Source organism: Dermochelys coriacea, chromosome 19 (genome assembly GCF_009764565.3).
Source record: "Dermochelys coriacea isolate rDerCor1 chromosome 19, rDerCor1.pri.v4, whole genome shotgun sequence".
Lineage (NCBI taxonomy): Eukaryota > Metazoa > Chordata > Testudines > Dermochelyidae > Dermochelys > Dermochelys coriacea.
The window spans coordinates 10,263,911-10,287,122 of NC_050086.2; the positions used below are offsets into that span (position 1 = coordinate 10,263,911).

General features: G+C 43.1%; 1 protein-coding gene across 1 annotated transcript in view; it reads left to right on the forward strand.

Annotated features, from left to right (window-relative positions):
* The window catches only part of ARID1A (AT-rich interaction domain 1A), a 74,793-nt gene that overhangs the window by 19,496 nt on the left and 32,085 nt on the right, over positions 1-23,212 (forward strand). The window contains exons 2-4 of the mRNA XM_038377699.2: positions 6,773-6,985; positions 7,761-8,210; positions 9,457-9,570. Of these exons, the coding sequence (XP_038233627.1) occupies positions 6,773-6,985; positions 7,761-8,210; positions 9,457-9,570 (777 nt within the window). The remainder of the gene's footprint in view (positions 1-6,772; positions 6,986-7,760; positions 8,211-9,456; positions 9,571-23,212) is intronic.

Here is a 23,212-nt window from a genome sequence, read left to right on the forward strand (position 1 = left end):
GGCAGAGAAGTGGGTTTTTACCAGATTTCAGTTACCTGAAACTTCATCTTTGAAAGGACAAGCTTGTAAAGAGAAAAGTAAAAACTGATGAATTATGACACAGTAAACTGGCCCGTCGGAAGGTTATAAAAGGTAGTGATATCAGACTGGGATATTGACCTTAATACAGACAGCTCTACCTTAATACAGACCTTAATACAGACAGCTCTACCTTAATACAGACCTTAATACAGACAGCTCTACCTTAAATAGATTAGAGGAAAGTGCTTCTGACTAGAAGTTGAGCTCTGTTTACTATTGAATGAGAATATTAATAAGTTCTGTGCTCTGGCTTTTTAGCCTGCACTTGTCACAGATTAATTGTGAAAGAGCTAAAGTTAGTTTATACATTGTGGAGAAAGTTTCAGAAATACCGTTTGGTGGATCCATGAACATGGTTGTACAGGGGATGCCAAATAAGTACTTTAAAACAATCCAAAAAAGCATGGAAATGGAATGAAATTGAAAGTGTGGTTCTCTAAATCATAATGTCTTTGGTCCTGCTGAATGCTAAGTCTCATTGTTTTTTGTATCATAATCCTGGCTTGAGCCGCCTCCCACAAGATGTGCTTTATTTCCCACTACTTCTGTGGCATTACCATAGAATATAAGGCAAGGTAAGAAATACTCTCTGCTTCCTTGGGGCAGGTCCTCAGATGGCACAAACTGTCATGGCTCCATTGGCTTCAATGGATCTATGACAGTTTATGCCAGCTGAGGAACTGTCCCTTGTGTTTCAAGCCCTGTTGATGAGCATGTACGTAGCTATGATAACCCCCACCCAGTATGTAATAGGACAGGGAATGTTTGAGAGCTTCCAGTGACTGTCTTGTTATAGGTCACTGACCCCTGTAATGTATTGATCTCAGTACATTTGTTTTTCTTTTTCTTTTAATTTAAAGTACTGTAGAGACTGGGTTTGCTGGGTATGGCTTGATGCTTCATCCTTATGGTTCATATGGGATTTTGTTATTAGGGTTCGACGATCTGGCCAGGTTTCAGAGATTCTAAGGGATCATTGGTACTGATGGCTCTTGGTATAGTTTATGAAACTGGAGCCAGCACTCAAAGTTCTTATTCACTACAGCCTCTTCACTTAAATTAGGACTTGCTTGTATTTTGAAACAACTTCAATGCTCAGTTGACATACCCTATTATAAATATTGAGCTGGGTCCAGACTCATTATTGATGGCTTGGATTCAAGAGCAAAATTCTCTTTACGTTCTGAATTGCCAACTATCAAAGACACATTTATGGGTCCGTTTCTCTTACTTGCGGTAATGGGGCTGCAGTGCCCCTACATGGGGGGGAAGTACTAGAAAATGGATGAGTAAAGCTGCTCATTCTGTCTCCTGTTCATTTCAACAAACTAGGATAGGTGTTTTCACTTTCAGTTAGCTGATGCTTCTGTCCCTGTTCACTACTTTATTTGAACAACTTGTGGCCTTGAGTAGAAGCAAGGTATTTAAAGTTACAGGGAGCATGGCTCACCTTACACTCTTGTCTTGTTTAAATAGTTAAACCTGATCGCTAGATAAAACCCCCTCTGTAGCTGGTTGACAGGCTTCCTAGTGGAGAGGTGTAGTCTCCTTGTTACTCTCCAATATTAATTCAGCACTGATGAAGTGAACATCAGACAGCCAGCTTTCTAGTTTCTCCAGTAACTGAGGCTGGTTATGCCTTTATGCCTGGGTAGTGTAATGCATGCAACACAGAGGAAAAGAGGACAATCTCCTGAGCAGAAATCAAATTTCTTCAGTTCTGTAAGATCCCAGCTGGGTTCATTTGTGGGGAGTTGATGGAAGTTGCATCCGTGAGCTTGCAAAAACAGTGTTAGTCTGTATTTTGTTGGTGAGAGCTTTTCTGTGTTTTGGTGGCTTGCAGGTCCCAGGCTCAGTGGTCCCTGTCCTCAGACTAGCTTGGGCATGGTAGAGTCCAATAGGAGAAGCAGCAGTAGTCAGATGCTGCTGCTTCCTGAATTTGCGGGAAATGGATTTACTGTCTTTGTACAGGTTTCAGAGTAGCAGCTGTGTTTGTCTGTATCCGCAAAAAGAAAAGGAGGACTTGTGGCTCCGATGCATCCGATGAAGTGAGCTGTAGCTCACGAAAGCTTATGCTCAAATTTCTTAGCCTCTAAGGTGCCACAAGTACTCCTTTTTCTTCTTGTCTTTGTACAGGAGCACAGCAGCCAAACAATAGTTTGTGCTTTCAGGGCCATGTGGTGAGTCACGTGCCCTTGTGCTGTTTTCTGCCGGGGTCCTTACCCATCTGTTCTCTCCGCTCTTTCTGGGTTATCAGGCACAGATCCAAGTCCTCACAGGCAGCCAACCTCATGGCCAGAGATTATGAGCACTAACCTTCCTGGCAGGGGCAGTGTAGCTTTGCTTTTATGCAGATTAGCCATGTGCTTCTCACTTCAAGGTTCCACAGGAAAAGACATTTCCTGTGCTTAGTTCTTAATGGGCGGTTCCCAGCTCACCATACAGAGACGGAGGGTTGGGGCCTGTGAAGTGAAAGCATGCATGGAAGAGGGATTACAGTACACTGCCCCCCCTTTCCCATTCCACCTCTGCTACTACGTCACCACAACACAACCACACGCTCTCTCATACTGTTGGTGTCATTCATTCAGTGCCAAGATTGCTTTAAAAAATTCCCTTGGCCCCAGTTCAAACAGGAGTACAGCTGGGATGTGTTAGATTTTAGGCAGTCTGCCCTCAATTTGAGATGAGTTATAAATAGCAGTGCCGACTTCCTTAACTACCACTCTTGGAGGTAAAATGCAGGTTAATTACTGTGGGAATCAATTAGGGCTTCTCTGGGTTAAACAGCCAGGGATGTTTTTATTATTATTTTTGATTCCCTCTCCCTCCTCCATATTCCTCCCCTTCCCTCCCCCCAAACATGGACAGCAAACATGGTCAGAAATAAATTCAGATCCAAGGTGAAAGGTTTGTAATTCCAGGAAATTTGTTTCTGGTTTATCCCAGCACTGGCCAATATCTGAGTGAAGCCAATTTAAGTGCTGCAAAATTAGACTTCAGTGAGAAACTCTTCCCCCTTTTTTCTCCGTCCCTCCACCCTTCCCTACCAAAAAATTAGATATGTAATAGACTGTCATAAAAGTGAAAGGAATGTATGTTTACCTGGCTGTGGAGACTGTCTGTTCTTTGCTCTGTAGCCTCTGCTTTCACAGTAAGACACTCTACATATTTTTCATGTTGGTCTCATAAATGAATCAACTCCACTTACCCCCTTTAGAAAGGTATGGGATTGTCCTTTATTATGTCTCGTTTTCTGGCAGAAGTATGTGGGTGTCTTTTTTTTTTTAAAAAAACACTTTCACCTGCTTTGAAGCTGTAGAAAAGTTTCCCCTGTTCACTTTTACTTGTGTGTATTAAAGTATCACTCTTGACCAGCACAGGCTGTTCTGTTACCCTGCTTAGGATAATCTTTACATTTTGTAAAGTTATTCTTACAGTTACCCTACACACACTATTCTGGCTTTGCTACAATAGTATCTTCGATCTCTTGCACTTTCCATTATACAGCCTGACTTGGGGTTTGTAGAGCCTGGCAGTAAGCTCGCTTTGGGCTGAAACTTGGTGTTATAAACCTTTGGCCTAGAGCAGGTTTTTTTGTTTAAAATTTTTTTTTTTTTTTTTTTTTTTTTTTTTTGGAAGACCAGGTTTGATCTTTAGAATACAAGCTGATCATAGAAGATCAGGGTTGGAAGGGACCTCAGGAGGTATCTAGTCCAACCCCCTGCTCAAAGCAGGACCAATCCCAACTAAATCATCTCAGCCAGGGCTTTGTCAAACTGGGCCTTAAAAACCTCTAAGGATGGAGATTTCACCACCTCCCTAGGTGACCCATTCCAGTGCTTCACCACGCTCCTAGTGAAAGTTTTTCTTAATATACAACCTAGACCTCCCCCTCTGCAACTTGAGACCATTACTCCTTGTTCTGTCATTTGTCACCACTGAGAACAGCCTAGCTCCATCCTCTTTGGATCATGCACTTATTTTTGCATACAGTGGAGTAGAGCAACTTTGGTTTTTGAAAATTTGGCTGATGACTGGACTAAAAGTTTGGTTGTATAACACACTCTCAAAGTACAAAACTTGACACAGATTTTGAGATCGCTTCTAGTTTCTCGTTTGGTTCTTCTTCAAGTGATGGTCCCTCTCTGTCAATGGACACTACTATGAACTGTTCCGGCTCCAGCACATGGCACACATGTGTACCTGCATGTGGAATCCAGATAGGGACCACACATCTTGAAGAACCTCCTAGTTACAGTAAGTAATCTTCTCTTTCTGTGAATGCAGGAGGGTGTAAGAGAAGGGTCGGGACTTCACTGATCAAGAAGCAGCAAAACTTTTCTCTCAATTATGTCTCAGTGGCAGGGCCTTTGCTTTTTACATGCAATCATAGTAATCTATTCCTGTGGTTTCCTGTCAAAAGGATTTCCCATGTGTCAGTCCAGAGAAGACTTTCCAGCCTTCTGCAGTCAGGGTTTGGTATTTCCTTATTTATCCTGAGGTGTTCTTGCAAGTGAACAGGCATTACTTCCTCTTGACTTTTCCATCTCGTATAACATTAGCGTGCAAGGGGATCTATAGCCCACCACCCTCCAACTAATCTTACCAGCTTCTGGATTGATAGGCCCATCACTGCATTTCAGTCTTGGCTGTTCCTTTCTTGAAGCACATGGGTTAAACTGCATAAAGGGATTCAAGTAGAATTCCTGATTGGTGTATATTTTTTTCCTCTTAAACCAGAGCAAGTCTGTTAAGGCTAGGGCAGTTAAAGCCCTATCCATGAAGTGTAAGTGTGTGTGTGTGTAATGGGAGATTTGGAAGGAAGGGGCCACATGCTATATTGCTGCTGATGCATGCTGCAGCCCCGGTGGAGACAAGTTAGCCTGCTTGGATTACAAGCATCAGAGATGTGTATTAATGGTGTCGGTTTTTTTCCCCCCTTTCCTTAGGGATGAAGTTTACACTTCTGTCATGTACAGACTTTGATTTAAAGGGCCTCAGTTTAGAACAGTGTGTTAATTGTCAAACTTGCTTTTTATTTCTGGTAGTGCCTGTAATATGCTAGTTGCTCTCAATATAGAGAGACAGACCTAGAGAATCTCCATCTAAAGATACGTGCTGTGGCCAAGATGGTGATGTGACCACGGTTTGGAACTACAAAGTCCTATATTTTAAAGGCTAAATATAAACTATTCCCCATTACTCTTCAAGTTTATCAGTAGCAGTCAACTGGTTTCCTGTGGGCGTCCTGGCAGAAGTAGCTCTTAAAAAGGGATTTCAAAAGTGGCATTAGTCTTGCAGGTGATCAGAAGCAGAGAAATCTGTGCATAGGGGCTAGTCTAAGCTAGAAGTGCTACAGCGGCGGAATTGCACCAATGCAGCTGTGCCACTATAGCCCAGCTGGTGAAGATGCTCTATGCTGATGAGAGAGCTTTCCTGTCGGCATAATAAAGCTACCTACCCAAAAAGCGGTAGCTATGTCAGCAGGAGCAGTGCTGTCCACACCATCAGGTCACTGTAACTTATGTCACTCGGGGGTGTGTGTGTGTGTGTGTGTGTGTCTTATTAACACCCTGAGCGACATAAGTTATATCAACATAGGGCTTGTCTACTTGACAGCTTAGGAGGCAGCATATGGTGGCGGCTGTGTGTTTAAAACACTGATATTTATGTGAGTAGCTGGCATCATTGATGGGGTGGGGTGTAGGAAAGGATGGCGATAGGTAGGGAAGGGTGAATTACACAGGACTCACAAAACGGTGACTAGAGGCCTGAGCTTGATCAGGTGGAAGCAGATGGGGGTGGGGGAACTGAGAGGATTCAAAGATGGACTGACTCTGGTCAAAATTACAGGCAAGGGAAATTATCTTGGTGTTGGCCTCTTCCTGCAATGTCTGCCACGAGTGCACGTGTACTTGGATTAAAAAAAAAACAAAACAAAAAAACATGTTAAGTCTTAGTTCTAAAACTCCATCCTTTCCCTGGGCATGGCTCTAAAAGCTAATGAGGGCATTTTATATTGTTGTGTTCCAAAAATTACACAAGAAACATGTAAACGCACATTAAAAAGTGGAAATGCAGCTTTACGCATGCATTAATCCAGACATATATTTCAGTGTGGTGCTACATGTATACACTCCAATGCAACAGTGTGGCTGAATTTAAATGCACAAAAGGCCAAATTAACTGCATGTAGATGTATGCAAGAAACTATCGGTGCCAGGAGGCTGCTGTGGGAGCCATAACATTTTGACTTCTGTGCATTTTTAAATTTTCAACTGTAGCATAATAACACAACTTTTTACATTGAATTTAATTATTTGTGGTGTACTTGCTGCTTAAACCACACCCTGCTATGGGAAAAGACCCTTCCACTTCTCATGTGAAAAGACTGCTCTTTAGTCCCCCAGTTGGATATATCAATTGACTTCCCTTTCACCTAATGACCCTTCTCTCTCCTTCCTTTCTCCAGGCCTCAGAGGAGATGGCAGAGTGTAAAAAGATTCCTCACAGCTGGGAATTAGTGCTGTGGGGAGTATCTGTAGGCCCTGTGTGCTTGCGTCTCCTCCAGAGAGTGATGCTGTATTTTATAGTATGACTGCAATTTTGTGGTTGTATGGGAGTAAGGATTGTATACACCAATGTGATGTTTATTCAGCTTGTATACATGTCATAACTTTCTTCACAGCCATCAAGCCCAATGGATCAGATGGGGAAGATGAGACCTCAGCCATACGGAGGAAGTAACCCATACACACAGCAGCAGGCACCTCAGTCGGGGCCACAGCAAGGACATGGATATCCAGGACAGCCATATGGGCCACAGACTCCCCAGAGATATCCCATAGGAATGCAAGGCAGGACACAGAGTGCAATGGGCAGCATCTCGTATGCACAGCAGGTAGAGCAAAAACTAAAACACCTCTCGTGCTTCACCACAACCCATTCGTCTCTGATGAGCAGATGAGTGAACTCTTTAAACATGGCTTATGAATGTGTGTACTAATGGGACCAGTCTTCAACAAATTCAGCTATGTACCATTCTCAGTTATTGAGGTGAAAATATTTGTTGTTGTTTAGGCTGTGTTGTGTTGGGTTGGACTTAAACAGATGAATCCTTATGTGAAGGACAAGAATCTGTGGTGGTCTTGCTTTCCAGAGAGGTGACAATAGAGCTTTAGTATCACAAGTGTAATGGGGGGGGGGCAAAAGGGGAAACAGTTAATGGATTAAAACAGCATCTACACAAATCTTTAAACCAGAGTAAAGAGATAACTACTCCTCGGAGTAACAAAAACTTCAGGTTGGGGTGGCTTACTGCTTCATACAGTCATCTCCTCCTGATCTCTTGCAGAATTCAAAAGGCTGCCTTTGCCTTGAAACTTCACTCTTTGGTGATTTACTTACTTTTCAGGATGGATTAATAGATATCACAACAAAGTCCTTATGGGTCCATATTAAAGATCTGTTCTTGCCAGAGGGAATCTGGCACACCACTGGCTTCTCTGTTTCCTCAGCGGCATACTCGTTTAGACAGCAGCATTTGCATTACCTTTCCAGTTAATTGCCCAGCACAGCTGCCTGGGAGTCATGTCTGCAGGAACTCTGATTCAGATATGTTCTAGTTGTTCATGGAATCTTTTTCTAACTTGTATAATTCTACTCTCCTTTTGTAGATTCCTCCTTATGGACAACAGGGCCCGAGTGCGTATGGACAGCAGAGCCAGACTCCATATTACAACCAGCAAAGTCCTCATCCCCAGCAACAGCAGCCTCCATATTCTCAGCAGCCAACATCCCAGACCTCTCACTCCCAACCTTCTTATCAACAGCAGCAGACTGCGTCTCAGCCTCCACAGCTTCCGTCATCCCAGCCTCCGTACTCCCAGCCGCAGTCCCAGCAGTCCCCATCACCGTATCCCCAGCAGCAGCCCACAGCCCAGCAACATCAGCAGAGTCAGCCTCCGTACCCCCAGCCACAGTCACAGTCGCCCTACCAGCAGCAGCAACAAACTCAGCAAACCACCTCCTCTGCTCTTTCTCAGCAGACTTCTTCATATCCTCAGTCACAACCACAGCAACAGCAGCAGCCTGCGTACTCCCAGCAACGCTTCCCACCTCCACAGGTAGGACCTCTGCTGCTCGCTACCTCCTTCCGTAGATAACTACGGGAGTTTGCAGAGTTTAGTTCTCTGTGCATTTTAAAACCAATGAACCCCTGCTTACCTATGATTAAACTAATAAATGTATTGCCCTCTTAGCTCGGCATAGATCTGTATCTCCTCTGGCTGTGATGTAGAAATGAGACCGCTGAAGGCACAGAGGTGGGCTACTATGTAGAGAAAGTCACCAAGGCTGTAGGGGTCAGAAACTACTGTTTGTACTTAGTGAATGCTGTTAATTGGCAATACCAGTCTAAAGGACGGGTCACTTGAATGGCTTTCAAACTGGTCCATGGAATGTCTCCAGGTGGCCCACAGAGCTGCAGTGTTTATCATAGTGATGACACACTTCTAGGTCTTCAAGAGATCACGCTTTGTGCTGCTTTTGTATCTCTGTGCAAGACTCCCAAGACATTGGGAGCCTTTTTTTAATCACTGAATGTAACAAGCTATCTGCACCCTGAGTGGCTACTCTGTTGCTTGGGTGAGGCTTTTCCATGTAAACTTATTCAGTGTACAGATGGGCCCCAAATTTGGGTGAGGAAGCAAATGAAGAATAGCTACAAAGTGACCTGGAGAGCTCAGAGTAGCAAGGAATATAGACAGCTCTACACTTGTGAAGAAGTGAAATATCCAGCACAAATATGAAATGGCGTTTTTAATCAAGAGCAAGGCCTATTATGTTAAAGGTAAAATTATCTTCATCTGCCTTAATGTTCTAATACTTAAGCATGGAGTTGTCTGAAAACCTTTGAAATTCACAATTTTTGTGAGGAAGATCAAAAATCTTGGCAGAACTTCTCAGAAAACTGTTCTGTTTTTTGGACCAGCTCTATTAATGTAATTAATTGCCATAGTTTCCAGAGGAAAGGTATAGAAGTTAGGAGGAGAAAGTGCCTACAAGAGATCTTGGTTCTTAAATGGTCTGTATTGTGAAAAATAGAGCAATAGCTGGAAAATCACTATCTTTTTAGATTCCTAGAGCTGAAATTCCTTCTAGTACAGACACTTGGCCTAGCTGTCCATCAGTAGCCTTGATCCTGTGTGGAGGCAGGGGATGCTAACCTAGTTCCTCTGTTTTGTCTCCCTCCTTGTTTTGGGCAAATGCCCTCGAGTGGTACATAAACTGTTGCCTCCTTATTGCTGGAATACTCCAAGACCGATTGCTATGGAGTCCATATTTCACTTCTGTTTTTTCTTTGTGTTTCAGGAGTTATCTCAAGACTCATTTGGGTCCCAGGCATCATCTGCCCCCTCAATGGCTTCCAGTAAAGGACAAGAAGATATTAACTTGAATCTTCAGTCAAGGCCCTCCAGCCTGCCGGTGAGTGGTGAGGCTGTCTGTAAGTGACTGGTGTAAGGAAAGAAGCTCACCAGGATCACTAGTACTGACTGGTAGTGTTCCAGATGGAAGCAGGTATAGAGGCTGCCTATGCTTCTTGCTTTTAGTCAATAGCTTCTGATTTCCCCCTGGAGATTAGATATAACTAAAAAAGCAATGAAGCTGAGGGTAAACTTTTTTTAACCCTGGAAGCGCTGGCCCAAATATTTGACTGGCACTCTGGAATGCTTATGTTTCTCGCTGAAGAGAACTGATCACGAGGGCAACCTCTGGTTTTGTCCCTTTATAAATATAGTGGTGCAGTGGCTGGCTGTTGTTGTTTTTGTTTTTACATTCCACTTTAGCCCAGTATTACATGTATGTTAATAGTCTAGTAGAATCGTAGCCATTACCTGTGTGTCAGTGGATTATTATGTTGCTGATTTGTACACCTTGGGTCAACATGACTGAACAGATTGTGAATAAGACAGGTTACTCAGTACCTGGAGTTAGCTTCTTTCACTGCAGCCAGGACAATAGTTTCCTCTTAACTTCAAATCTGCTTGTTTTGTGGTTTTTTTTTTTTTTTTTTTTTTTTTAATTGAACTATTATATAATTTGTAAACTTACCAGATTTTGGGGGACAGCATTCTGGACGCTTGTTGAGCGACATGTCTCTTATCTTGGTTTTAAACTTCCTAGAATGTAGCAATTTAGTGGGGAGGGTTGATACATTTCTCCTTTAAAGGTCTGGAATGGGCTGACCAAGCAGATCCATGCCTATGGCTCAAAAGAAGAGTTTGAGCTGTTGAACTCAGTTTGATTTCACTGAAGAATTTATTTTCGACTTATCAGATGGAAGTTCTTTTCCTTTAGCATCTAGGATAAAGCTCCTTCCTAAACTGCAGTTGGATTGGTCAAAGGAGAATGAGTTGTGTGCATAGCAGAAGTTATTCTTGCTCTCAACAGTGGGATCCAGTTTTTTGGTCTGTGGTGAGCCCTTCTAAACCGTTCCATGGATCATGGGGGCAAGTTATGTCCTCAAAATGCAGATCAGACTCTTAAGTTTGATAACTAACAAAATGGGTTAAATTTATTTTGGTGTTGGCTCCTTTTGGACCCTGATTCTGAAGATTAATTTTGTTCCGAGGTGTTGAGAATCTTTAAATAGCATGTGTTCGTTCTCTCTCTCTCTCTCTCTCTCTCTCTCTCTCTCTCAGTCCTTCTTTATGACCCATCTTCTGTCTTGCAATATAGGGAAAGTGTAGCTATTGAAGAAATCACTCTGAATCTGAGCAGTGGAGTGTCATGATTAGTAGCACTGTTGATGCTGTCTCCATGAATCCTTCCAATCAACTCCATCTGACTCAGATTACATGGGTGAATTGTTCTCTTTAGCAGAAGTGGCTCCTGCTCAAAGCCAAGTGGGAGTTTGTTTTTGTGGTGTTATGGATAAATGTGGTCTCTCCTTGAGCCCTCTTCAAATTCACCTTCAAAGTGCCTCTTATGGAATAGCGGAATTGGAAATGTGGGAGTTCTGTCATGTTTTAAAGCTTGAATTTTAACATATCCATGGGTGTTTGATGTGTACTTAAGCTTCTCATGTGAGAAATCTCTTCTAGACCTCTGTAGCATGTGGAACTCAATCCAGTGTTGCTGTTGGTATTGCGTTAGGTGTTTGCTCTGTGTAAGACCCAGTGTTCTATTTTAACCAAACATTTTTACAGCCTTTCAGTCTCTGACTTTCAGGGATTAGGTAGTGAAATCAAAGGCCGTTAGTCTGTCATTGGCTTCCTAGAGCCTGGTACACATCTATTTTTTTTTAATTTGTGTGTGTGTATCTCTCTATCTAAAATATAAATTTGTAGATATGCAGGATTTAAAAAACAAACACAAACTACCTCAATTTTTGTTTCCCAGAATTCCATCTCCTGTTAACATGAAGGGAATTGTTAACCCTAGCTTTAAGGTGAACACTCTTGTCTACTCACTTTCTGATGCACATCCAATTTTGTCTCAAAGAACTTCTGTATCTGTAACAAGGGAATGTTTTCAGGTGTTAATATTGTCTACCCATTTTTGTTCCAATAGGCAGCTTTTTGTCCTTGGCTTCTGTACTGGGAGGTTTGGCGGCAGAATAGCTTGATATGGAGTCCTTGTTAGGGATTTTTTTCTGTTAAAGTGTAAATATATGCTTTTCATTCTTCTCCCCGTGTCCCTCAAAGTTGGATGGTCAATTAGGGATTTTGGATTCCCCCGTAATAGACTGACTTTCCCAAGCAGCCATATAAGTGCCTTATAAAACCATGGGTAGTACTGTGGCCTTTCACGTTTGAAAGCTTTAGGTGCTTCCCTAAGATCAATAAGCCCTGCAGAGTAGCCACTATTGTGCACTTTGGTAACTGGCAACCTGTGAAATGCAACTTCTTAATTACTGACCTGTAGAGCAGCCCTGGCTAAAGTGAATACTGCTGTTTTCTAGGTCTCTCTGCTTAGGAGGTGTTAAATATATTTAAAGGCTTTTTTTTCTTAATTGCATAGGGGCCAGAATTTCCATACGTCTCCATCAGACTTAGTGCCTGTGTTGAAACTTTAGGCAGTGAAGGGGGAAACTTCCTTTTAAAAAAAAAAAAAAAAAAAAAGTCAGTCTCCGAGATACTTAACCATAAGTTTAATAGGAACATCCAGGCTGTGTGGCACTTCTTGCCAGTCTGGTCAGGATCTCTCTGAGGAATGTGTAGCTGGTCTCTGGTGGTGGTGGTCTAAGAATCTGTTCAATAACTTTAGAGAACTAATCTTTTCATTCTCTGATGTTTCTTTCTTTCACTGCTGTGAGAATCTGAAATAGAGGAATGTTGCAAGAGATTGAAATTCGTTTCACAGACTTATCTAATGCTTTGTTTGCTCATCTGTAGATTGCAAAAAAATGTCTGGCCTTCCACTTTGGTTCACAAGTTATTGGGCTTTTATAGGGTAAGTCCTTCTTTCTGGTCTCTCTCTCCCCCTTTCTGAAGAGTAGACTTGAAAAGCGTGTGAGTAAATATACTGCGGCTACCCAGTGACACAGCTGTCTTTAAAGCAGTGGCAGATCCAGGTAGGTGCCTGGCAAAGGCAATTTTCCCTACAATAGTCTGGGTGAAGAATTTTTCTGAAGAATTCTTTGATTCCTAGGGAGTCTCCATCAGCAATTCACTAAACTAAACTTTTTTGTGTATGGGAGGGACAGCATGTAGTCTGATAGGTTTCAGAGTAGCAGCCGTGTTAGTCTGTATTCGCAAAAAGAAAAGGAGTACTTGTGGCACCTTAGAGACTAACAAATTTATTAGAGCATAAGCTTTTGTGAGCATTCGATGAAGTGAGCTGTAGCTCACGAAAGCTTATGCTCTAATAAATTTGTTAGTCTCTAAGGTGCCACAAGTACTCCTTTTCTTTTTGTGTAGTCTGAGTGTCTGGATGTAATAAATGGTGTAATCATTAGTATAAATTTCTTCCTCCTAGGGGATCCTAAACCTCTGATCATCAGCAAGAGACTCTCTGGCAAGTAGCAGCCAGTTTGTTTGGTGTTCAGCTTCTTGAGACCTTGACTCTTGCAGAATCTGAGTACTATATCTCCAGCTATTAATTACAATAGCTGCTCTCTGGTTTGGGAGGAGTTGGCTTTCAGCAGTGTTTAGGTGAAATCAGAGAGCTCTCTTCTTTGCCAAGCTTGGATCCTTTCTTCTTTTCCCTTCCTCTTGTCTCATCTTGAGTTATAGACACCCTCAGTAGGACTGGAGGGGGAAATGGCAGGTCAGTGTCTCAAAAAATACTAATTTTCCCTTATGTGAGAGACTTTAATGCCATGTAGAGTTTATTGCACAACCTTCACAAGCCTAGTGGCAGTGTATTCTCCTAAAGCATAACTCATAAATTAGAGTTGCAGCTTACACAAAGGGTTAGAAACATGGTTGAAAGTGTGGGGATGTGAAAGGTCTAATAGCTGCTTTGTCCATCCCTTCTCCTTTGCCTTCCCTTGATTTCCACCCCTTCCTCTTAATTAGCCTCTTCCTTGATTTGGTGTTCTCAATGTCTATGTAGTATGGTGGTAGGTTTAATGTTTCTGCTTCATCTGAAATGTGATTGAGCTGAGCATCCCATCATTATCCAAAGGGGCCTGTGTATTAAAGTCTAGACTAGAAATTTTTTTACAGAAGGTCCTGAATTCTTAAATCAGTGGGTTTTTTTTCCCCCTCCTGTTAGGGATCTTGATAGTCTGTTTCCTCCTCTTTGTCTCAAGTTGGTTTTTCTTGCTTATAGACGCTTGATTTTTAGGCAGTTCTCTTGGAACCTTAGAGAATTATGTGGTTAGAAGATGGAATTGTTAGGAGCTTGAAGAAAGATGCAGAAACTAAATGCATCCGATGAAGTGAGCTGTAGCTCACGAAAGCTTATGCTCTAATAAATTTGTTAGTCTCTAAGGTACCACAAGTACTGCTTTTCTTTTTGCGAATACAGACTAACACGGCTGCTACTCTGAAAGCAGAAACTAAGGCATTCCTGTGTCAGAAGAATGGATATGTTGGTGGCCTGGTAGGGAACTCGGATACACTTTACTTCTAGTTTTCTAGGAGGCATCAGAGTATGGAATTAGGATGTAGGCCAGATCCTCAGCGGGTGCTGCTCCATTGATGAAGCTATACTGATTTGATTTTTTTTTTTTTAACTCTAGTTGACAATGTAGCCTGTATCGTCCACCAGTAATGACTAATGTGTGCATTTAGTCTTTTGTTAGACTGCATTTTGTCTCTCACTTTGTTCCAATAAGTGCACGCTGCACTCTAATCCTTGTAGCCCTAAATTGCTGCTAGGTTTTCTATGCCAATAGAAACTTGCTCCTATTTAAACTTGGCTTTCTGTTGTTTCTGCAAACCAGCCCTGTACTTGTCCATGAGGGCAGGAGATCTGAATGTTGTGGTTAATCTGGTGAAGCCAAACAAGTTTGGTGGTGGTTTCGGTTGGTTTGCTGCGGGGACTTCATCCTATTATGAGGAACCGTGGTGGTAATTCAGATTGGGCATAAGGTATTGCACCCCATAAACAGGTATAGGGTGGCTTCCCTGTCAAAATGAAAATGGTGGAAAACTAATCTTCAGGTAGGAACACATTTTGATCGCCTCTTCAGTTTATAAAGGTCAGATAATCTTCACCCAAGCAGAAATGTTTACGTAAAATTGAGGGGGAAAACTTCAGAGCAACCATGAGTGCCGGTGCCAGTCTGCAATTTCAGCATCTGATGAGCTGTTTGACTTTACTGTAAAAGGTGATTTCTGGTCCTGGCAGCTCTTCCCTAAGAGGAATAAATAGGGTATCGAGTCACCAGGGTTGTGAGTCCACGAGGAGGGGAACTGCAAGTTATACAATAGTTTAAATTTACTGGAGTCCTGGTTCAGGACTGGCTTGGAAGAGTTTTTGTAAAAACTGAGTGCAACTGTGCGCAGCAGCCGTCCCTGGCCTACTGGTTGTCATGAAGGACCTTAGTGAGCGCTCTTGAAAGCGCTGAGACATAATTTGGAGAACATCAAGGGACAATTGTTGACATACCTAGTAATTTATTAGTTTTCCAAGTGCAGAGCCTTAGCTGTGGTATTGGGACACTCTGGCTTGGCTTTCAGGGTATTTAAAGCTGATCTGCTTTGATCCTGCAGTAGCTGCATGTACTGATCACTCACTTGCCATTGGATGTTTGGGATAATAAGGTCTTTCACCTTTTTGAGGACAAATGAGAATTCAAAAACCAAATCTCACTTTTCACCTTCACTATGGCTTAGTACTTTTGCAGTCTATATCATTTTTGTTCAAACTGGATAATAGTTTTGGGGAAGGGGTGAAAAGTGGCACTGCTCTCCTGTTGTGTGTGGTGTGGCAGTCTGGGAATTATTTGGCTCTTCTCTACCTCCTTGCCACCCCAAATACTTAGCATCCGTTTATTTCTTGGCATCTGGGGCATGTCAGGAAGTACTGGTGGGATTAGCTAAATTTACCATTATTTCCACTTTTCTGTCTGTCTCTTCCTCTCTTCTCCCTCCTCGTTTTATAGTTGTAAGTACTGAAAGATAGAATAATTTGTGAGTTCAGTCAGCTGTGTCTGTGAGTAAAATGTCGTCTTCTGCACAATCCCCCTGACTGAAAATAATCAGAACAGCAAACTAAATTATGGCTAAAAGCTGACTTGAGGAAGTTGCTGCTGGGGGAAAAAAAGCCACAAATGTCTTTATTTGAATGTTAAGTGCTGAAGACCAAGTTCAGAGCCAGGCTGGTGACTTGGAGGGAGAAATAGACATTCAGAGTTAAATCTAATAGTGAACTCAGTCAGCTTCCTTCCCTGTTGAGGCTTCCTGCTGAACATTTTTTGTAAACTTGTTTGTTTCTGGACTTTTGGCTCCTATTTCTGACAACAAGCCATTGAAGAGGACCAGTAATGTATAAATGTCAAAGCCATTTGGCACTTTTATGCTATCGTGACTGGGCACCACAGAAATGTTTAGATGGGAAACGCTCCTGTAACTTGTCCCAAAGTGTGTAATTCCTGAAATCCTGTGTCTGGTGCCTCACAAAGGTTCCTACAAAGCCTGTTTTGACAATGGGAGTTGAATGAATCCCCCTGTATCAACTTTTGTCAAAGTTTCCTCTGTTAATTCTTCTAGGATTTTTTTTCTTTTTCTGCTAAGATCTTGTGGCTGGTAACGCTTTCCTGCTATTTCTCTGGAGCCCTGAGCTTCTCTGAGCTTTGGGGTTTTTGTGGGGGTTTTGTTTAATAGCTCTTTATGGGCTTGAGAAAGGTGTTGAATGATTTAACTGGGACTTGGTCCTGCTTTGAGCAGGGGGTTGGACTAGATGACCTTCTGGGGTCCCTTCCAACCCTGATATTCTATGATTCTATGATTCTATGAATGCCACTAGCACCTCTAGTACATAGTCTAAAGACAAGGTGGATGAATGTCTTCTACTGGACCAACTTCTGTTGGTGCGAGAGAGACCAAGTTACATGGACCTCTTCCTCATGACTGGGAAAGGTACTCCGATCCAGGAAAGGTACCTTTCCAAGATCTCTTTGTAGCTCGAAAGCTTCCCTCTCTCACCAACAGGAGTTGGTCCAATAAAAGATATTACCTCACCCACCTTGTCTCTCTAATATCCTGCAACTGAGTGGTACAGCAGTACTGCATGATCTTTTAGTCACTCTTGTGACATGTTTTCTGTGTGTGACCTGCTTCTCCAGGGTGCTTTGCTGTTTGTCCATGTGGCAATTTCTCTCCTCCCACCCCTCCCTCCAGTTTTTGGACTAAGATAGTCTAACCCGGTGTTTAGAAGGAAATTCCCCACCCCCACTGCTGTATCAGCCATGGCTGTTCTGAACAGCACTGAACCCTGCGCGTTCGGTTTCTCTCTGCCAGGGTAGCCAATCCGCTTCCACCTTGTAAATCAGGCTGCTCGGAGCCACTGATGCAGTTGCTTTCCCTGTGCTTCGTGCTGGAGCTTGTGCTTGCAGCAGATTTCTCTATGCTCGAGCCAGGGCCCATTTCCTGTTTCTATTCTGGTCGTTGGTGGCTCAGCTCTGCTTCCTGCCTGTATATGTTACACAGATTCCCCTAACTGCTGGAGCCTTTTGTTTTCATAGGAACAATTTCAATTAGCTTGTTTTATATTTGTTAGTTTTCTACCTCCTTGGAGGAATGACAGAGGTGGTCTGAAAGACCGTCTTGTTTTACTCTTCACAATATGCTTTTAAGCCTGGCTACAGTAAATAGGCAGGTCAGTGTTTTTAATCAGGAAATTGCTGTAGGATGACCCATTCTGATCTTGGATTGCTAACAATAGTCAGTCTTCCCCCTCCCCCCCCCCCGGTCAGATACAGCCAATGAAAACGTATGGTCGTTATTTTGCACCCTAGCTCTAGTCTAATCTTTGAAAGATGGCCTGTTTAATTTGAAAGCTTCTCCAGGGAGGTCTGTTGCAAAGTGAGGAGACCTGTTCCCTTTTGCCACTGGCTCAGTCTGCAGAAGTCTCCCTCTGGCAGTCTGATGTGTCGGGAGGACCAGTCTCTGCAAAAGACACTAACTTCACTGGAGAGTTGAAGAAAGGTGGGAGGGGCAAGGAGAATGTGCTCATTCTTCTGCTCTTGGCACAGGACGGTTAAGGAATAAATGGAGGTGGGTAACTTTTTGACTGATGATTGTACAGGCTTTAGTACCATCTCACCTGAGCTCTCAATTGACAGGAAGCATTGTTGTGTAAATACATCCATGGCATTCAGGACTGACTTCTCCTGGGAACTAATGCATGCAAGTTACAAGCGTCCTGGGAGAAAATTGCCCTCATGGGAGTGGGGGTGTGTGTGTGTTGTGTGTAGGGTAGGATCAAGGCTCAGCTTCCTTAGCATATTGTCTGCTCTGCCCCCTTCTGGAGGCACCGGCTGCTTTGCTAGAGCTGTCCACGTCCTTACTGATGTAGGATTTGCAGTGTGACTTCAGACAAGCTCACAGTGAGGAGCAGAGAAGGAGTTGTGTGATTTGATTTTATTATTTTTAATCGGGCCTTTATCCAGGAAGGAAGAAACCTCTTAAAGAGGCTGGTGAGTTTCCTGAAATGGCAAGAAAGAAGTCTCTGATAATTGACTGTTCTGGCAACCTCTGACCTCCAGGGCTAGTAATCATCAATCGTCAATGCATGGAATGGGCTGGGTCGCTATGGTTATGCTCACTTTTTCCCCCCCTTGCCTACACTCATTCCTGTAAACTGGTGGGGAAGGAGAATTTCCTAGATTAAATACCTAGTTTCCCAGTTGGCCTAGCCCATCCAGATCAACAGCATAATATAGGGATGTGCTGCTGGACTGATTTCTCAGAGCGAAAGTGCCTTCATTGTGAACACACAACTCTGTGCATTTAGAAAGCCCCAGAAGGGCTGCTACAGAGTTAATTGCATGGAAGTGACAGCCAGCAAGGAAATGGTGATGAGTGTTTCAGTGGCCTGGTTCAGAGGAGGGAAATGCAAGGTATGTCTGGCTTACAAACGTTTGATGCTGGTTTTTGTTTTTGTTTTTGTTTTTTTTTAAATTCCAAATCCCCTTCCCATCCCCCATGAACTTTCTTACTCAAATCTTACTTTCAGGGGTATTGTGCTGGCCTCGCTCAGTTTTTGGTACAATCCTTCTCAAAATTCAGTGTGTGGGCCTAGAGCCTTGTACATCTCCTACAGTTTTTTGAATTCCTGACTTTGCTGCATTTCTTTGCCCACCCAAACTCGTGTGTGGTTGGCATGGTGGTGTAATCACATGCGGAGATGACTAAATGCTTCTGGAGTCTGAACTGAACACATCACAGATCAAGAATGCCTTGCAGATGATGAGGAAGCAGGGCTGGGAACTCATGTCCTTAGGGATAGAGCGAAGGGGTTAATTCTCTATATATTGGCAGAGTCTTGACCTCGGATGAGACACTGTATCTTTTGTAGATAGAGGATGAGGTGCATTTGAAAACAAACCTAAAACACAAGGTTGTGCTCAATCATTTGAGAGTTGTACCACTCTCTTTTACATTTTTCTTCCCAAGGCCACAAGTTGGACCAACATTCTTGACTAAAGTAGTGTAGATATGTCTCCCTCCAGAACATGAAAGTGTTGCTGGGAGCATCCTCTAGCAGAAAGATTACGTGAATAGTCACTGTTGCCAATAACCACATCCAGGAGTCACCTGTGCTCTTTCCACAGCCTCTTCTGCTCTGACCTGTTTGAGGATCAAAAAGTTTGGCTTGGGACTTGAGTCCTGGTCCCTTCATTTGTGCTGCCATCCATTTGCTGGGGGAACCTTTGTGATGAAACAGTTTATTTGAATAACAAATATTAATCAGAATATAAATCTAATTACCTTGGCAAGCCAGGAAAAGCCAAAATAGGAGCATTTTCCACCACTGCTTTGAACATTTCCCATCTTACATTAATGCTAATTAAATGCTAGAGTGCTTTGTAGAAACTAAGAGGGGTCCTCAAAGGGTTAAATGTAAGCTAGTTTTGCTGTTGTATTTCCCAGGAACTTGCAGAAGAGATCAGCACCCAGCATTCCCCAAGGAGGGAGAGAGTGCTGGCCTCCTAGATGGTGGGTTTTTCCTTCAGCTACATCTTGTTCCATGAATGAATCACGTTATTCCTTCCTCTTACTTTCTGCTGCCACTGTAGCTTTGAATTTCTCTTTTTGAGAGGAGGGGGAACATAGGGTTTGCTTGTCTTTAGTGTGTTTGGGGGGGGGGCTGTGTGTGTGTGTGTGTGTGTGTGTGTGTGTGTTTAATTTTATGGGGGGGGGGAAACGTAGAGAAGAAGGGGTGGTGTAGAACAGAAGCAGTAGATGTGATTTGAAGCTCCTGCTAAGCAGATCTGTGGGAGTGGAGTATCGACCTCTGAAAAATCAATGGCTGCTGCAGTAGCAGTGCTGGGCATTTTGCAAGGTCTCCCGTTGCAGGAATGTAGTAAAGCCAGCAGCACTTTTCTCTCTCCCTCCCCCTTGATTCTATATCCAATCTCCACCAAAGCAGCCAGACCCACCTAGATTTGCTGAGGTGGATTAGAACAGCATCTTATTTTTGCAATTGAGTAAAATTTCTCGTGCGACGCTGAGCCCCTCCTCCTGGCAGCCTCCTTTCCAAATGCTCCTTCCCTGTGCTGCAGCTAGAGCCAGCAGCTTCTACTAGTTTGTCTGAAGCTATCCTGGAAGAGTGAGCTTTTCAGAGACGGAAACTGTACAAAGATATTTCTGCCATATTCTAGTCCCTGTCCTGGAACAGTCACTTGGCAGCGCTGATACTCTGGAGAAGCTCAAATCTCCTCATGGAGGAAGGGAAGGAAAAATGGCTTGTCCATAGAACAAAAAAGGAGACTGAATATTGAGGAGTGTTTCGTTACCTTTTTAGCCTTTAGTTTTTCTTCCCTTTTGGGCCGGGGAATGAATGGCGCAATTTTAAAGACTGGTTGGATGGAGTAACTCCCACATGGTGGGACTCAGAGTATTTTATGTATCCTTTAGTTTGCAACCACAATCTTACCGCTCTTTCTTCCCAAAAGATGCTGTGTGCCCTCCAGGGAGGAACCTGGAAACTGTCTAGTTTGTAGCTGCTCTCTTATGGTCTTTGTTCAAATCAATAGATCTCACTCCCAGTTGAGCTCACAGTGACACATTTGGGAGGGTGGAAACCTGATTTGTCAGTTCTATTTAAATCTCTCTCTCCTGGTTGCTGATGGTTAAAACTTTTGAAAAGGGATGCAGGGGAAAGGGGGGCGGCTATGAACCAGGTACACCAATATCTGCTCATAGCGCACTGCATAGAACCGGGCTATGGTGGTGCTGATTTCTTCCTCCCGGTATGAGAAACGGGGAATGCCTGGAAAGTCACCTTCCTCCCCAAGGTTGTTATGGTTCTGAAAAAGTGAAGTATTTTTTTTTCTAGTTTAATGAATGGAAAAAACACATTTTGGGAGCATAACTAATGTAATGGAAGAAAGCAGTTTGGGGTGGAGGGGACATAACCCTGTATTGAAGTGTGCAGCTGCACTTCATTTATTTTGGGGTATTAATTTTGTTAGAAATTTCTGTTTAAAGGTGACTGGAGAATATTGATAAGCACTCCTTTCTAGCATGTGTATACATGTAAATAACTCTAGTTTAGTTTAGTCCCACTTCTCGGAGCTATTGGCTAACTATAAATTTCACTTTAAGATTTTTCCCTCTGCCCCCACCCAAAAAGGATGGTTGTGGGATGGACAGTAACCATCTTTGTCAGCAGGAGTTTTGAGTTTAGTCTTTGGGTACAGCTACACTTCAATTAAAAAATACACAGCATTGGGTCTCTGAGCCCAGGTCACTTGACTCGTGGGGCTAAAAATTGCAGTGTAGACATTTTGGGCAGGATCCTAGGCTCTGAAGCCTGGCAAGGGGGGTGGGTATCAGAGCCCAGGCTCCAGCCTGAGCCCAAACATCTGCACTGCAATTTTTTAACCCTGCGAGCCCAAGTCAGCTGACCTGGGCCAGCTGCAGCTGTGCCGCTCGCTTTTTATTGCAGTGTCGATGTACACTGGGCCTCCAAAAACATTCTAGGACTTAGAGACAAGCCAATGAATATGAGATTCTGCACCCCCTTTCCTCTCCCCCATGTTTGGCTTAGGAATGATGAGCGTCTAGAAGGTGCTTTTGGTGCCATGAAGAATGGCCCATTATCCTCCACACAATAGCCTGTTGTGGAAGAGTGGAGGTAGTTCAATGGCCTGGTCCACTCTGTGGCAGGTTTGTATGCTTTTAGGTTAGAATTGGGGTTGCTGGAAATCCTGTGTTTTGTGGTTTTTGGTATTTGAATAATTTTTTTTCCTGCCCCCCTCACAGCACTTTCAGGTCTGTGTAGTGCTTTCCTGTGCAGCCCATGCCCTAGAATTGGCCTGCTTTTTTAAGGACAAAAATGTCATGAATCAGTTTGCAGTGAATTGAGTGCTTGAGGCAGTTGTCGGAGTAGCAGCCGTTTTAGTCTGTATCCGCAAAAAGAAAAGGAGTACTTGTGGCACCTTAGAGACTAACAAATTTATTTGAGCATAAGCTTTCGTGAGCTACAGCTCACTTCATCGGATGCGTAAGACAGTTGTGTTAATAGTACAGTTAGAACTTTAATACACACAATGGGTACAGTCTGGGCAGAGGCAGTACAGGTCTATGCGTGCCCTTGCCAGTTTGCCTGAACCCTAATCTGACTCTACTGCCTTTCACTCCCAAAGGGTAGTTAAGTCTCATGGCCTCTCCAGTTCTCTTGTCTAGTCTTCTCAGCCTGCAAAGAGCAAAGTTTTATTGGTAGACGTGTCCACTAGGAAGTGGACTGAGACCTGCCAGTTCCTTTTACCTAGTCTAATAAACCACAATTCTGTAAGTATTTCTGGTCACTGTTGTATGTTAGGTTTGCTCTGGGGGAGAGAGGAGAATCTTTAGCTATCTATTTAGGGTGTTTTACAGTCCTTTTATGCTATTCTGGCAGAGCAAATGTACCTCGGTGGCAGCTGAGCATCTGGCCTGCGCTGCTTAAATGAGAGCATTTAAGTGATTGCAGCTACTGTAGAAAGTGAAGTTCACACAATGCTAAGATGAACAGGGAATGTTCCTCTCTCTGACTGGCTACAGATGCAGTAATTCAGCCAGTTCGTTTGCTGTGAATGAAAAAGCAAAAAGATGAGAAAATTCTCTCGACTATAATTCACCAACATAGACTTGGACTTAATTGATACATAACTTGTAAAAAAGTTAATAGAACTCTAACTTGTATATAAAGTATTCAGGTAAGGAAATCAAAATTAAAACGTGTACCCCGTCCTTGATTCTGCCCCTCAACTAACTACCTGTCTTCCAAGTAGTTAGACCCACCCCCAAAAGTGGACTGTTTTTGTAAATGAATTACAATAGTGTGGTGTGGTGTTGCGTCATGAGATACCCAGCACTTAGGGACATGGGGACATCAGGTCTGCTTTGCAGAGAATCCCATATATGGGGTTCACCCTTGAATGTAGTGTTAATGGGGTACAATGAGGTCTCCAGACCGTAGTGGGGTGGTAAATGGGGTGGCATGTGGCGTGTAAAATGGAAGA